The 18315-nt window shown below is 35.7% G+C and overlaps 1 protein-coding gene across 1 annotated transcript; it reads left to right on the forward strand.

Annotated features, from left to right (window-relative positions):
- The first annotated feature begins 12654 nt into the window (after window positions 1-12654).
- On the forward strand, window positions 12655-13756 carry LOC145042519 (high-affinity nitrate transporter 3.1-like). The gene is made up of 2 exons (XM_078990961.1): window positions 12655-12899; window positions 13030-13756. The coding sequence occupies exons 1-2, from the start codon at window positions 12770-12772 to the stop codon at window positions 13512-13514; spliced, it is 615 nt and encodes a 204-aa protein (XP_078847087.1). The 5' UTR covers window positions 12655-12769; the 3' UTR covers window positions 13515-13756.
- The last annotated feature ends 4559 nt before the right edge of the window (window positions 13757-18315 follow it).

Below are 18315 nucleotides of genomic sequence, written 5' to 3' on the forward strand. Positions count from 1 at the left end.
CATCAACAGGAAGATTCAAATTTATAGTTTATCAATATTGAATAAGAAGAAATATTTGAACTTACTCATATGAAGTTGATTCCATCAAAACACTTATTTGTATGAATTTGAAGAATTTGGAGGTAGGAAATAATTCTCTTTCATCTTGTTTGTATGAATTTGAAGAATTTGGAGAAGACCATTTTCATCTGGAAGGCTGATTTCCACTTGGACTTCTAAACGACCAGGCCTAGCCAATTAGGAGATGACACGTCAACAAACATGGTAAAAGAGTAAAAGTTAGTTAACAAGATTTTTTAATGGACTCACCTCAAAAGAGCAACACATTGTTCAGCGCTTCCACACCATCTATCTAAAAAATGGATTTTTGAAATTCAGTGTTAATTTAATTCCTTTTTGTTGATTATACAGTTTGACTTTAAATGGTTGGTCAAACCTTTGTAAGGAGCTGATTCACAATGCTATCGTGCACCCCTGTGCCATCCGTAGCAGAACCTCTAGACTGCAAGTTTACAAAAATAAATTATGATGAATATTTGAAAATGAAAATTAAAAAATTAAAAAATGTCTGGTTATTAAAATATGGGATTGACATACCTTGTAAATTGCATCAACTTCATCGAAAATGATGACATGTAAGTCACTTTGATCCCCTGGGAAAATATGAACAAAAAGGTAAAAAAAAGTATAAAAGTCAAGATTTTTTAAACCTACCTCATGAAAACATCATGAGGACTTTCTTTAAGATTTTTTAATCTTACCTCATAGGGATTCCTAATAACTTCAACCCACCACTTGAAAATACCACAAGAGGTACCCATTATGGACTTGAGGCTTATAGATGGAACAGTATCTCCATATTCTTCATTCATTTTTGCTCCAAGATTATGTGTGCATAACACAACAGTAAATAAAGAGATAAAAAATAAATAATAAATAGACATAAATATAAATATATAGTTATATTCCCCCATATCCTAGTATACTAGTCTCTGAAGCAACATGTTCTGCTTCGAAAGCCATAGCAGCCATATTTATCTTTGCCTTCTCAAGCTTGGGCAACATTGCAGAAGCTCCAGATTTTCATTTTTCTATGAATTTATGCAGTTTCAAGTGAAGTGTGTATATTACAAACAGAAGGGTATATTTGTGATTTATATAATGTATAAGATAAAGCTACACCAGCATACCTTTAACAGCTCAAAAGCAGTGGATTAATACGAGGGTCTTTTGTAGGGCATTTTGCAATGAAATCATGGAACACAAGAGACCTGGACCATGAAAGATTATTAAAAATATATAAAAAAAAAACAAAAAATGCAAACACAAACACAAAATTAAAATCAGAACTGATGATATTAAAACAAGAGAAATGGACAAACCATTTCTCTTTATCTTCAAGCATAGGAGCTGGTTCAATGGAAATCATAAATAACACCTATTGCATGAAGGCCCTGAATGCCTTGAAAAAAAATATTATTAAAGGAGAAAAAAATAACACCTATTTGCAAATTTCACAAAAGTATTCCCCTATATTGACTCCACAGTTTGTGGAGACTCTAGCAACCAGATAGACATTATAACAATCATAAATCTAGTAAAAAGTGTGAAGAAAACTGGGCATTCTTTTGCACTTGAATCTACATATGACAACTGATAGAAGCAACTCCAACAAAATAAGTGACCACTGCAAGTGGCGGATCTAGACAAAAAGTAAAGGGGTAGCACAAATTTTTTTTACAATGTAATATTACTAATATTTAATATGATTTTTTTGTATGGAAAATTTAAGCCAACAAAGGCAACCTACTCTAAGATCCAGCTAGAGGTTGAACAAAAAAAAAGACAACTACAAACAAAAAGAAACATTAAAAAAGCAAAGCCTAAGAGAGAAACCATTAAAAACAATAAACAAATGAGGAAGAAACCAACAAAGACAACCTAATCTAAAGATCAGAGGACCAAAAACAAAAGATAGGGCAAAAAGGTCCAAATCAGAGAATGACCAAACAAAAGAAATAAAACAACACCAACTTAATAGTGAGGGGAAGAACCATCAGATAAGTTGATCCACAAATAACCAACAACTCAAAAACAGGATCCAAGGGACTTCAGTTCTCATCTATGAATAAAAAATGCAACTTAAAGTTCTTTCTAAACAGGGATTCACTAAGGCATTTCATCAAACACATAATTTGCATGAAATTATTCCATATAAATACTTGCTTAGTTCATACAGTTATACACAAGAAAAACTGAGTTGATTGTTGGGATATGATACATATATAGAGAGCGAGTAAGAAAGCAATCCATACCTAAAGTTTCATTTTGGATCATGATGTAAAGGTTTACAAAACGTTTAAAAATCACGAGCAAAGCATTGGCTGCAAGGAGAACTGATGGCGACAGGCTTCTTGTGATCATAAGCAATGTGTGATGGGCCTGTGAGAAGAGATGACGACCTAATAACAGATTGCTAATATAAGAGGACTAGAGGATGCGGTGCAGTCGAGATCAACAATGGCAGGGGACCTATTACGGAAAAAAAAAAGTCGCTAATGGAAGGAGGGAAGGATACGACATATGAAAGTTGTGGGTTGGGGGCACTACTCGAGACTTTTTTTAGGGGTAGCCCATGCTACCCCAGGCTACCATTAGGATCCCTCGCCATCTCCAAGCATATGTTACAATCGAAGAATCCCCCACTCTCATCATCTCCGCCTCCATTATTATCTGTCTTCTTGGAATCTAAATCCATCTCCAAAGCTTTTGCCAACTGGCTGATATCTCTTTTGTTGTTCCTCCCTCTTTCACCATTATCCCTCTCGTCAACACCACCAGGAGTGTTTATAATTCAATCCGCATCACAAACATTATTGTCGTCTTGATTCTGGTTTCCTGCACCAACATCTGGCTCGATTACTGTCATGTAACTCAATTCCTGATTGTTTCTTACATGTTGTCATCGCTGTTGTAAATCGCCAAGGAAACTTTCCTACAAATAATAGAATTATACGCGTATTAGTTGCGAATAATAGATCCAATTATTATTATTATATTTACAAAGTTTCGTCTAGAAACCATATCTATCCTTCTCGACTAGATCTGACTATAAGAAAGGTAGAACAAGATTGTTCTGTTATTGGGCGAATTAATCACAATATAGAAAAATTAAAACCGACCTGTTGATTGCTGATATTGACCTTGAAGAAACTGCACGGATCAGACTCTTATCCTTAAAGGTTTTTACTTCACTTCTATTGGTTGTAAGCAACAAAGTAAAACCCCAGGATTTAATGCAGCTTGATCGATATTCCAACAGCACTGGAAATCGACAAACACAAAGCCACTACATGGAAACCAGGAAAACGCAGAGAGAGGGAGAGAGCTTTCAGATTTTCGAGAGACGCAATGTGGCTCCTAGGGAGCTGTATTTATAGGTATTGTAACCCTAGAAGGCATCAAACGGGCCCCCATAGGCCGACCCCAGAAACCCTAGGGCGATAGCTTGCTCTCCAAGCAAGCCATTTCCTGATCCTTCTAGAATACCCTGACTTGTCCTCCATGAAGTCAATGTCGGTCAACCATTTGACCAGAGCTCGTCAAATATAGAAGCTCCTCAGCTCCCAGCGACCGATGTGTCATGCAAAGTGCGCCTAAATCGCGCACTCGTGGCGTGGGCTAGTCCTAGGCTAAACTAGGCGCGCGCGTGGGCTTGGCTCATTCCTTTGATCCACTAAAGCCTTTGAAGGCTTACCAAGGAAATAGACTTATAAACCCACAAAAGTTTCTTCCCCCCACCAATGTGGGATACAAAGGAAATTGCCAACTTGCAATTCCTTTATATATAAAGTTCCAACAATGCCCCACCAAGTTGGTAAGTTTCATTTCACTTAGACAGATGATGTCACTCGGGTGTCACGAAGATTAAACCCTAGTTTAATGAGAACAAACAAGAAGAGACCGATTCAATGGTATCCTTATAGGTTTAAACCATGAACCTAAATGACCTCTCCGGTTTACCCCCACACATCACAAGTCATATTTGTGTTCTCCCTGAGCGCTATTATGGCCATGCGCTATAAATCCTTTTCATAACCCTCTAGAAGATAAACCACTAGTCTTCACTTGAGGCGTCACTACCTCTAGATCATATAGGCAAAGTTTTACAACATCTTCGTTGCTTAGATGTCTCCAAAACTATGTTAAGATTCGTAAGTCAATCTCGTTCTCGGCAACGACGTACTATCCTACCTCACATGGATCTATCATGAATGATAGTACCTTCTATCGTTAGTGATTTTGTTGTTACCCGTTAAACTTGAAAATTAGGAGCACTAATGTCAAGTTGGGTTTCCATCACTAAACGATTCTATTGTGGTTTTAGACCCATGACTCTCATAGTAGATGTAACCAAATCTCTCGTCAGAGGTTTGGTAAACAGATCTGCCAAGTTCCTACTTGTCTTGACAAAGACAACCTTGATGGTACCACTTTCAGTTAGTTTTCTCACAAAATTGTGTCGCATACCCACATGTCTTGACTTCCCATTATATACCGCATTATATACTTTAGACAGTGTGGACTCACTGTCACAGTACATGGGTATTGAAGGCATCGGAATATCCCACAAACGGATATCCATAAGTAGATCTCGAATCCACTCTGCCTCTTTACCAGCTGCTGCTAAGGAAATTAGCTCTGCTTCCATCTTTGAATGAGCTATGCATGTCTGTTTCTTGCTCGCCCAATAAATAGCACCACCAGCTAGAGTATAAATCCAACCAATTGTTGATTTTGAATCACTAGTGTGATCAATCCAGCTGGCATCAGAATAACCTTCAAGTATTCCATTAGATTACGAATATGTCAATTCAAAAGTACTTGTCCTTTTCAGGTATCCTAGTACTCTACCCACTGCCTTCCAGTGCTCTGTCCCTGGATTAACAGTGTAGTGACTCAATTTGCTTACATCGAATGCGATGTCAGGTCGCGTGCAGTGAGTAGCATACATCATACTTCCTACTGCACTAGCATATTCTAGTTGAGCCACTGCTCGACAAAAATTCATCTTCAGTTTCACACTTGATTCAAAAGGAGTATTGAATTCCTTAATGTTCAAATGTTGAAACTTTGTCAGAATTTTCTCTCTGTAATGAGATTGACTCAGAGAAATCTGACCACCTGTCCTCTTCACCTTGATACCAAGAATAGTATCTACTTCTCCAAGATCTTTCATCTTAAAGTTTGAGGATAGGTATTTCTTCGTCTCAAGAATACCTTCTAGGTGAGTGCCAATGATCGGCATATCATCAACATAAAGACATATAACTACTATATATTCAGGTGTATATTTAGAATAAATGCACCTGTCAGCACTGTTGTGCTGAAAACCAAATGCAGTCACAGTGGTGTCAAATCTCTCATTCCACTGTTTAGGAGCTTGCTTCAACCCATACAAATACTTAACAAATCTACACACTTTGTTTTCTTGTCCAGGTATTACGAAACCTTCAGTTTGCTCTAGGTAAATCTCCTCTTTGAGATAACCATTCAGAAAGGCTGTCTTTACATCCATTTGATGAATGTACAATCCTTTCAAAGCTGATATTGCTATGAGAGTTCTAATTGAACTAATTCTAGCAACTGGGGCATAAGTATCAAAATAATCGATCCCTTCTCGTTGCCTATATCCCTTTGCAACCAACCTTGCTTTATAGGCAGATATGGATCCATTTGGATCCTATGGGTCTTCTCCCCTTGGGTAGATCTGCTAACTCCCAAGTTCCATTACCCATAATTGAATCCATTTTGTCATTGATTGCGTCCTTCCGCAGAGGAGCATCCCGAGACGTCATGGCTTCAGTGAAGGTCTTAGGATCATCATCCAAATTAATTGAAAGCATGATCTCTCTCGTCACTTTCTTTTGTGTTCCTTCGACCAAATAAGAATAGAAATCATCTCTAAAGGTTTTCTCAATTCTAGCCCTAGTACTTCTCCTTGGTTCCTCCATAATAGGAGGAGGTGGGAGTATTTCTCGAGAGGTACTTGTAGGTTTTGTATGACTAGAGTTTTCTTCATCCTTAGAAAACTTGTCCTCAAAGAATTCCACATCTCTGGATTCCACAAAAACACCTGAATCAATATCTATTAACCGGTAAGCCTTGCTATTTTGAGCATATCCGATAAATATACTCTTATTAGCTCGTTCTCCCAATTTGGCTTGCTTAGGATCGGGACTTCAATAATTAGCAACACACCCCCACACTTTCAAATAGTCTAGGTTAGGCTTTCTACCTTTCCACAACTCATAAGGGCTTGTAGGAATCACACGACTAGTGATCCTATTATGAACATTACAAACAATCAATAGTGCTTCCCCCCACAGATTGTTTGGTTGACCCGATTGGTTCAACATACAGTTGACCATCTCACAAAGGGTTCGGTTCTTTCTTTCAGCCAAACCATTCTATTGAGGACTGTATGGTGATGTTCTCTCATGTTTGATTCCATTCTCTTCACAAAATGTGTCAAACTCTTGGTTGAAATATTCTCTGCCTCTGTCCAAGAGAAGAATTTTGATGTGTCTTTCAAGTTGATTTTCGACCTCAACCTTATATCGTTTAAATACATCAAAAGCTTCATCTTTTGATCTCATCAAATAAACATGTAGATATCTACTGAAGTCATCACAAAATGTGATGAAATACCTTTTTCCTCCTCGAGTAAGGATTCCATTTAACTCACATATATCAGAATGAATCAACTCAAGTAATGAAGTGTTTCTCTTAACTGATGGAAATGGTTTCTTAGTGAACTTTGATTTTACACATGTTTCACATTTTTCAAAATCTTTTGTGTCATATTTTAACATACCTTTAGTTTGCCTTTTTTCAATGTTTTTAACATTAGTATGAGCTAAACGTTTATGCCATAAAGAAATTGAACAAACAATATAACAAGAAAAGTTCACTTCATTCACATTAGCAACCAATCCATCAATTACATCATTACCAACACTCGACACACTAGCAACACTAGAAACACCACTATCAACACTAGGACCACTCACATTACCCTCATCACTAAGACACAAGCGATACATTCCCGAAGTATTGTTCTCCCTCCCAACATATCTTCTGCCTTTAGTGATCATAATTTTTCCTCTCTCAAGCACCATCTTGAACCCACCCTTGTCAAACTTGTCCGCAGAAACCAAACCCTTCGAGATAGTAGGAACATGAAGAACATCTCGAAGAGTCACCCATGCACCACGTGTGAACTTCAACTGAACATCACCCCTTCCTAGAACTTCAGCTCTGTGGCCATCAGCACAGACGACAACCGTCCCATGAGGCATGGGGTGGTAGGTGCAAAAGCTCTCGTGTTGCCCACAAACATGCACAGTGGCTCTAGTGTCCACGAAACAATCTCGAGCACAAATTAATCGAGTAAGAGAGGAGATCATGAAAATCTCTCCAAGGTTCACACTAGCCACCATGTCAGTTACCTTCTTGACTGCATGTGCAACCGATACTGATTTGCGATCTTTGCATTCTCTCGCATAGTGCCCAATCTCTCCGCGGACGTGGCAAGGACCGGCCCTTTTTGGCTTTGAGTTAGGATTCTGATGACCCGTTTTCTTGAAGCTTTGTTTCTTGGGTCCAAAGTTCTTCTTGTTCTGTCCCCCAGATTTGCCTTTGTGGCTAGAACTCCCAGCTGACACATGATGCACACTTTGTCCAACTTTACCTCGCTTGTCCCTGATGCGCGTTTCCTCCTCAATGCGGAGGTGTTTCATCAGATCATCCAAGGAGTAGTCCTCAGATTTGTGCATCATTCTCTTAGAGAAATCTTTCCACGAGGCTGGCAGCTTTGCGATGATCGAAGGCATCGAATTTCATGAAACCTTTGCATAAGTTGCAAAACTTGTCATTGTTCAAAGTATGCTAGTTGTTGACGCCAAGAGGCAATGGGCTATACATCAGTTAGATGTTAACAATGCATTCCTGCACGGGGATCTTCAAGAAGAAGTTTACATGAAGATCCCATAAGGATTTTCAAAACAAGGCCACACATGAGTTTGTAGATTAAGAAATTCATTGTATGGCTTGATACAAGCCTCTCGCAACTGGTATCATAAGTTCACGAGGGCACTCTTGGATATTGATTTTAAACATTCTCGTGCTGATCACTCTCTTTTTACGTATAAGAAGACTGACGTATATGTCTCAGCACCTATATATGTCGATGATGTTATTCATGTTGGAAACTCATATCATAAAATCAATAAAGTAAAAAAGTGTCTAAATGTACAATTTAGCATCAAAGATTTGGGGCCCTTGCAATATTTATTGGGCATAAAGGTTGTGCGTGCATTAGAAGGTCTTGTACTAAGCCAAAGAAAGTACACCTTGGATCTTCTAGAAGAAAGTGGGCTTCAAGGATGTCGACCAAGTGACTTTCCAATGGATTAAAATATTCGGTTAGATAATACCAAGGATTCCCCTCTTGTTGATGCAAGTTGATATCGACGACTCATTAGAAAGCTATTACACTTGCAAGTCAGTAGACCTAATATCACATTTTCAGTGAACACTTTCAGTCAATTCGTTGCAATACCTCGGAAACAACATATGGATGTTGTCATTCAGATACTACGTTACTTAAAAACGACACATGTGCAAGGAATTCTTTTACCCTCAAATGGAGATTTAAAACTCACAACTTATTATGATGCAAAATTGGTTTGGGTGCCCGATGGATCGCAGAACAAAAACCGGATACATCATAATGTTAGGTGGAGCGCCTGTTTCTTGGAAGACAAAAAAGTAGTCAATTGTTTCTCGTTCTTCAGTTGAAGCGGAATACCGTGCCATGGCCACAGTTAGTGAACTCATATGGTTGCGATGGTTACATGAAGATCTTCAAGATCCACAAGATGACCCAACTCCTTTATACTGTGACAACAAAGTCGCTACACATATTGCCAACAATCCGATTTTTCACGAACGTATCAAACACACGGAAATGGATTTTTTTTTTTTAGAACAAGTGGAATCCAAAGATATTCAACCTATGCTTATCAATACCAAGAATCATGCAAATTGTTGGCATCTTCACAAAACCATTTGGGACTAAATCTTTCTATTTTCTTCTCGGCAAGTTAGACATTCGGAACCTTCATGCACTGAGGGGGAGTGAAGGAAACCATATCTACAATATCTTCTCACTTTATTTCCCATATCTTTTCATTATTGTATTTCATATCCCTTCTATATATTCAGGGATTTTGTTTTAAACATTTTGTATATATATCCTTGTTACGTGTTGAATAAAATTAAGCATTTTTAACCAAATTACGCTTGATTTTCTCATGGTCATAGAGTTGACGTGAAATCTTAAAAATTAGAGTAAAAAATATGAATACATTCTAAAAAATCTTACCCTAGGTAAAGAGATCGTGGATAGGGATGGCAACGGGTATGGGTATACCCGGTTTCATGTTCCCTATCCCCATAACTGAATCTACATCCTCATCCCCATACCCAACCCCATCCACATCGGGGATTAAAAATCCATCCCTATTACCATCCCCAATGGGGAATGGGGATCTCCAATGGGTAATCGGGTATTTTTCCCCATTACAAAGTTTTGAGCTTTTATAAAAAATAGCATATAGTTATATATTAACCAACAAAACAAAAACTAATAGAAATAATATATAGCACTATAATCACCGAATCTGTTCAAACATGAACAATAACATTCAAGTTTACAAATTAAATCATATTTTTGCAAATATATATATATATATATATATATATATATATATATATATATATATATATATATATATATATATATATATATTTCAAAAATTACACATTTGATTGTTGAAAAACCTTACTATGATTACCGACTTACTTACGCCTATGCATTATGATTTATGGATTGATTAAAAATAAAAACATAAATAATACTATATATATATATAAGTCTCGAGGTACACTACATAAAATTAACATGGTAACACATTCATCTACTTAACAGTCGTCCAAACATAAGAAAATCTACCAAAGTTATTATTTGGACACAGATCTTATTATGTGATATTTCATGAGTTAGGTGTTGTTTGTGTTTTCTGAAGCAAAATATATGCAGTCTGCGGACCACATCTTTAGACCTCTACAGTAGAAGAGGTGGACCAAACGTTTGCAGTCCGGAAAAAAAAAGATTGTTTATATTTTTAATATCTGTAGGCTACTAAAATAAATTGAAATCTAAATAAACTGATGTGTTTAAACTTCAAAGTGATCTTTTAATATTTTTATGATTTTGTTATAAATAATTAACGAATCTAGATTCACTTTTATATATTATTGTATAAAAAATAAAAATAAAAATAAAAATGGTACGAATTAATGTATATATTTGATAAAAACCAACAACTTTGGTTGCAAAGTTATAACTAAAAATTGTAATTAGCGATCAAAAAATTTGATACATAAATAGGAATGTTATTTGGGTCGGAACCGAACTGAACCGACCCGAACCCGAATAAACCGAAAACCGAATAAGGGTAATTGTATGAACCGAAAAATCGAACCAAATAAGCAATACGGATTCGGTTCGGTTCCAACCCAAATAACCCAAATAACATGTACAAGATGATTAAGGAGTCGAATAACCCGAATAACCCAAATAACCTAAATTACATTTACAAATAACACATTGAAAGATTGAGTAGTAGATTAAGATACAAATATTTACTTGAGTTTCTTGATTTGGAACCCAATTTTCCATGACTTGAATGGAGTTTGATCACAGTAGAAACTAGAAAACGAGGATGAGGAGACGATTTTTGTTCCAAACGCAAGGGCTGGTTTTTTTTCTTATCGTTAATGGACTTTGAACTTTGAACTAGTGATGATCAATCAAAGATTCCAAGTTATCGCAACTCGCAAGGGCAGCAGATGCAACTCGCATGGATGAGAAAAACCTCAATCGATCAAAGAGTAATGTCGTCGATTTGGTGTAATACGCTACTGTCGATTTGGTGTAATACGCTACCGGATGATCGAATATCGATTTCGTTGATTTTTTATGGTGTATTACGTGGGTATTTTGGGTAACGATCGATAGAACACAAGACCGAATAAGCAATCGTGCAAGGGAAAAAAATGTGAATTTTTATATTCGGTTCGGTCCTTTTGGACCGAATAAGCCCTTATTCAGGTAACCTGGACCGAATAACCCAAAAACCGAATAAGCCTTATATAGATACCCGAAAACCGAATCGAATTGTTTATTCGGGTCTAATTCAGTTCGGTTCGGTTCGATTTTCGGTTCGGTTCGGATTTTCGGGCCAAATTCTCATCCCTACATAAATGGATGGAAATAAACTTCGATTTTTTCAATTAAATCCATTAAAAACGTACCATAAATATTTTCTCGAAAACTTGACGATACTGTATTAAATAATGTTTTATAAAATTTGGCCAAAAATATAAAAATATATTATATTTTTTTCATATTTATATAAACAACTTGAACGACTATTATTGTTATTGTAATAAATCTTTATTTATAAATTTGTCAAAAATATCATGTTTGTATTGTCGAACTTAAGTTTTGTAATTTTTTTTCATATTGTTTATCATTAATAAAGTTAGAAGATGTCTGAAGATGTTAGAAGACGTTGGTCCACATGTGCGCCAAGAAGAGGACGCGCAGACATTTTTAGGTCTGCAGTCTTCACAAAAACAAACAGTCTGCGAAGACTAATGTTTGTGCATGGTCTTAATAAAGTTAGAAGATATCTGAAGATGTTAGAAGACGTTGGTCCACATCTGCGCCAAGAAGAGGACGCGCAGACATTTTTAGGTCTGCAGTCTTCACAAAAACAAACAGTCTGCGAAGGCTAATGTTTGTGCATGGTCTGCGCGGCGCAGACAGAAGAGACCGCGCAGATCTGCAGATAAAAAACAAACACTACCTTTTCGTATAGTTAGACTGCTAAATGAAAGATTGCATTCACGTCACTATCTACTTCCAAATTACCTTTAAGGATGAACCCTTACCATATTACACATAATATAATCAAACATTTGAAACTGTTGTAGGGTGTCTTGATTCAGTAGCAGGTTGGGTATATTTCTTTTGAGAATAATTAATTAACTGTAATATATATATATATATATATCTTAAGTTAGAGATAAATATGTAAAGACAAAAAAAGTCAACATGGGAAGTCCTGGATAAAAATGTACGGATATAGCTAAGTTTCGAAGAATACAAAAGGCTATTTATCAAGTTTAGGATAGGATCTCAAGTATATAAGTATACTGCATTGTATGATAAGTTAATCTTGGCTTCATCTGTCAATGAACAGCCACAATAAACCAAAAGAAATAGATCTCTTGCTCGTGGTCAGGAGTTATTCTAACTGAGAAATAGAGAAAATAATTAATACCTATTAACGCGGATGTCATATATTAAAATAAATCTAATTGTACAACTCCTATAAGGCAAGTGGTGGTTTGTATTTGACTTTTTTTGTTATTATATAAAGTGGGTATTTTTTATCATGATTTAAAATTGGTTATATCTAGACAACTTGCGCTCTATATATAGCACCTTAAACGCGAAGACTTGGCACATCTTCTTATCATCTGTTCGATCATCAGTACAAACATAAGTGATTTGCTTTCGATAAGATCGTCAAACATATCGAGTTTCAAAAGTCAAACCACATCATCATCATCAATGGAGGCTCCTGTTGGTTTCCTTGTTGTTTCTCTCCTTCTCTCTTGCTTTGCAACTACCGGCTACGGTGTTACCTTCACTTCCCTTAAGAGAACTCTTGAAGTCACCGCTTCACCCAAAGAGGGGCAAGGTTTGACCACAAATCTGAGTCTAATCTTAAAGAACACATTACAGATTATGATTCCTTCATATTCCTTCCAAAACCATTTTTATGAATAAATTTATTTGTTGATTAAATATCATTGAATTCGGTTTTACAGTTCTCAAGGCTGGAGATGCAGATATTACAGTGACATGGGGATTAAACCGGACAATCCAAGCTGGGACAGACTCGGCCTACAAGACCGTAAAAGTGAAACTATGCTATGCACCCATCAGTCAAAAAGACCGTTCATGGAGGAAAACAGTCGACGAAATGAAAAAGGACAAGACTTGTCTCGTAAAGATTGTGGCTAAGCCATACACTGCATCAAACAACTCCTTTACATGGACTGTAGAGAGAGATATTCCTACTGGAACATATTTTGTGAGGGCCTATGCGTTCAATGCTCAAGATGAAGAGGTAGCCTTTGGCCAGACCACAAATGATAAAAAAGAGACGAATTTGTTCCAGATCCAAGCAATCACAGGTCGCCATGCATCGCTTGACATTGCATCTGTCTGCTTTTCTGCCTTTTCCATAGTCGCTTTGGCTGGTTTCTTCTACATGGAGAAGAGTAAGGGAAAGGCAGCCCAACAGAAATGAGTTTCTCAACAAAACGGTATGGGGATTAATTTCTTGTTATAACGCGTCTCATGTTTCAATACTGTTAAAAAAATTGTATTTTTGTTTTTAATATGGTGATGAACTACATGACTTATCATGGGGAGTGAAGATAAATATAAGATGGTTGTAATAGATATTGACTAATCATGTCTTTTCTTGTTTAAAACGGGAAGGGATATTCTCTTTCCATTGTTTTAAAAATGGATGTCAAGTTACACTTATATCTTCTTTCATTACAACTTGATGACTTTTTTTTTTATGGTTACTAGTGTGCGCTGTGCACCTTCTGACCGGGATTTAAGCATTGTATTAATTTAAATTATCTAAAATGTTAAAATGTTTGATTTCAGTAAAATCGCCAACAAATTTGTAATTCACAAGGAATTTTAATTGTGCTTGTAAAATTATGAAATTGTTTGTTAGAGTTTGCATTGTATTCTATTGTTTTAATATATACAGTAATTTACATAAGAAACCCTAGATTATACATGAACCAATAAGAAACAAGTTATGATATTTGACACACCCCGGGGGGCAGATAGGTGTTGTCGAAATTTTTTGTTGTCTAAATTTTTTTTCCGATGAAACATAATATAAAACCGAAAAATAATTCATTATGTCTACTAAAAAAAACTATCTATTACATAAAAAGTTAAAAACATAATAATGATCTATTACAATTTAAATTTGTCCTCTTCGAACCGACATCTTTTGAAACTGTTCCATTACTTTTTCATTCTCAATTTTCACAAGTGTTTCGGTTTCAACATAGCAAAGCAACACGTCGTCAAAAAAGCCATCATTAATTTTGTTGCGCAAGTCGGTCTTCAAGAGTTTCATCTTCGAAAAACATGTTTCTATACTTGCGGTCACTACGGGTAATATCAAAGTCAACTTTAAAAGCTTATAAACCAATTGATAAGACCGATGTTTCCTCGTACTAACAATCAAATGAGAAATGTCGGAAATTCATTTCAAACTAGTGAAACGCTCATCTTTGATGCAAGAGTGATAAAATATATCAAGTTGTCCTTCAAGGTGTATCATATCTAAATCATCAAAGTCATACTTGTACAACTCACCCAACTTTAACAACTTTGATTTGTCAAATTGTGCAAATGAATCATAAGGGCTCAAAGAACCCATGTATTCTAGTAGTTGGGTGTTTGTTTCACTAAATGGATCCTAATATTCTGTACGTTTCATATCCACCACCGTGTTGAAGATTTCAACCTCAAAATGAATATATTAGTCTTTGTGGTCTTACGGTTTCTCGCACCAACATACAACTCTTCCATATTCAAAATATCAATATTATGTGTTAGACAAAAAGATGATACCTTTGGCAAAATGCTAGCAAACCTCGTGTTTCTTAAAAATTTCAATGCCTTCATTGTCCCTCTAACCATCGAAGTCGTTTCTAAAATGTCTAGATCTTTTCTTTGAAGTTGCTTTGACAATGTACCCGTGAGGCGTAAAATCTCATACATCATATATAAGTAAAACACGAACTCATATGATTTAAAATATGATAAGATTTCGGACGCTTGTTGATGGTTTTCTAGTGACCTTCCTTCTTCTTTCACAAAATCTAACACTACAAGAACATCCGCAAACAACTTCATCAAAACTTGTGAGTGTGTTGAAATGTGAACCTCATCTTGTATCTCCCGCTCAAACTAGTATAGTCTCTTGATTTAACCATTTCCCCATTTCAAGTTCACCACTACACAATCATTTTTGCGCTCTTTCTCTTGCTTGTTCCCGTAGTAAGTCTTTTTTCTTTTACACGAAGCACAAACAAGATTAACCACCAACGAAATTTGCTCAAAAAAATCACTAACACCATCATTTTTTTTTTTTTTGCAACAGCCACAACCACTAATTGAAGTTGGTGTGCAAAGAAATGTACATAAAAAGTTGTAGCATTCTCTTGTCCTCTTATCTATTAAAAATATATATAATATAACACATAAATCTAATTAAATTAAATTGAAAAAAAAAGTAAATAACAAATTATCTTACTAAAACTCCACTTATTACTTGTAAGGACTTCATTTATGACATTTTTAGTGTCAAAGAGGATGTGTCCTTCACTTGAACAAGTCCAATGAATCTTTCATTCACAAAGCCAAGACTATCGACATATTGCAAAACAATAGCAATTTGTTCCTTTTTTAAGATAACATCACTAAGTCAAATCATTAAGCTAAATAACTACTAATTTCACCAAATCATCCAATAGCTTCAATAAAAGCATCCCAAATTGGTCAATAACATCATTAAGTCAATAACATCAATAGAAACATAGCAATTTCAACAATTCCAATAAGATTGAGACTTGAGACATAGCATTATAGCAATTTTATTCACCAAATCAAGCAATAAGTCAATAACATCAATAAAAACATAACAATTTCAACAATTCAAGATAAAAACATAGTAATTTTGATTTCAAACTAAATAAATTAGTAAAATTTCAACTTACTTCCTTCATTCTTAGGCTAGGGTTTGGAGATTACTTGGAGTCCTGGAGTCATATTAAACAATGGGTAGGAATGAGTTAATGAGATTTGATTTTTGCTCATGGAAGGGAAGCACGATTGCACCTATTCGATTTTTTTTGTCGATGTCGAAGAGTCGAAGGCTTCACAGAAACTTCTACCTTCATCCTTCGCTTCTCAATGTCATTTGATTTTTTTTTCCGCATATAATTCCTTCCTTCTTTTCTTTCGTCCGATTAATTGAAGTGTCCAAATGGACCAAGTCCAAACTCCCTATTGGACTATATTACAAATGTCATTGGGCTTTTTCCTTAGGCTTATTTGTTTTTTAGGGCTATAATTAATAGGGTTTTTGGGCTACTAATTAAGAGTTTAAGTTGTAAACTAATTATAACTTTAGGTTGTAAATATATTTTTGGCATTCCTTGATCAAATAGAGTGACAATTTTTTTATGTAATTGCCAATTTTTTACGTGGTTGCTAGTTTTTTTTACGTAGTGGCACGATAGATAAAAAATTCGACAAAATTACCACTACGTACGCGGAAACTAGATGTTGTCAGTGCCACACCGGGCACTTAGTAAGAACCGTCCTTGCACACCCCACGGCTTTGAGTGAGGTTGATGAATGCAAAAATTGTTCCAAAAGTCTAGAAATAACTATGTATGATGTTCGCTTGTGTGTGTGCATGTGTGTATGTGTGTGTGCATGTGTGTGTGTGTGTGTGTGTGTGTGTGTATATATATATATATATATATACTATGAGCAAATGGAACATGCAAGACACACATATGGCCAAAACCAGCATTTTTCCTATCAAAATGTAAATCTATTTCTATATGTTTGTTTTTTTGGCACTAAACTAGGTTATATGTATATAACACTTACATTGTCACAAAACACAACAATAAATCGAGATAAATGATAAGATGATTTGAGTAGCTAAGAGGCTATAGGAACAATTTATGTTGCCCATGTACTTAGCTTTGACTAGACCGAGACATGGCATGATTACATTTAGAAGACCAAAAGACAAGATTATCACCACGATGAATGAGGAACTCAAATGTAGATCGTCATGTCTAAGGACAACCAACCCATTCAACATCAAATAAGAGACTGAACGATCAACATAAGATAAACAATATAAATTCCATGTAACAAAGGACTTTGAATGATGATTGAAATATGTTTTAAAAATAAGAGAACAAACAATCAAAATAAAGAGGAAGATATGGTTGGACCGTATCAGAAGGATGAGCGAAAGGCATATACTGCAAAGTTCCAACAATGCTTCTGTATAGAGTATAATTAGTTACATGCATACTATCATAGGAATTTTTGGGCTTGGAATCTTTTGGGGTATTGTATTTTAAGTGTACATGTTAGTATGAGAGAGAATTTCTTTGGAGAATATAGTATCGGATTGCAAAGTTCCTTAGCAATCTGAGTAACATGGATGCCAAAAATGGAGATAGGTCCTATGATTATCGTGGAGAACTCGAAGGAAAACAAGAAATGATCCTTGTAATCTGGGATATAGTCGAAGAATTGAGAGTGATATCGTGGGCATATAATTTAATATAAATAGTCTTGAAGTTGTGATGATATATAAAGAGGGAGGTAAAGTAAATGCTGACACCAGGAACTAGGGGCATGTTTAAGATCATAAAGGGCCTTATAAGGTCGAAACATGTAATTTGGATGGTTTGGATGAACGTGCCTAATGGTTATTTTATATAAAATACTTCAGTAAGATTAGTGTGTACGAAGGCACTTTTGACATCGAGTTGATGTATAGGTTAGTTTCATGATATGGCAATGTTGAGTACAATACAAATGATGGATGATTTAACGATAGGACTGAATGTGCCATAAAAGTCTAATCTACATTTTCCGGAGAATCTGGAGCAAGCAAGCGACTTTTGTTACTCTCATATTTGTTGTGACCATCATCATCCAAGACTAGATGAGGGTAAATGAGAATACGTTGAGTGAAGAGATTACATCTATAATTAGGAAAGTGTAAAATATATAAAAAAAACATATGAACAGGGAAAAATTGGTCTGCTACAATGGATTAATTGTTTGGATGTCATAAGCATCCAAATACTCTAATGGTTATCATAAGTCAGAAAGAAGTCAGATAGAACCTCAAAAGGGGTTTAATATGGTAGAGTGGTAGTAGGAAAAAGGTTAAGGATATGGAAGATTATAAGAAGCGCTTTGGTCAAAAATTTAGGGAGATTACATGCTTGAAAAAGTAGTATGAATAT

Source organism: Lactuca saligna, chromosome 4, assembly GCF_052625555.1.
Source record: "Lactuca saligna cultivar CGN05327 chromosome 4, ASM5262555v1, whole genome shotgun sequence".
Taxonomy (NCBI): Eukaryota; Viridiplantae; Streptophyta; class Magnoliopsida; order Asterales; family Asteraceae; genus Lactuca; species Lactuca saligna.

Coding starts and splice junctions, on each gene's coding strand:
- LOC145042519 (XM_078990961.1), top strand. CDS start 12,770: ATGGAGGCTCCTGTTGGTTTCCTTGTTGTTTCTCTCCTTCTCTCTTGC. Junction 12,900..13,029: donor TTCACCCAAAGAGGGGCAAG/GTTTGACCACAA, acceptor TCGGTTTTACAG/TTCTCAAGGCTGGAGATGCA.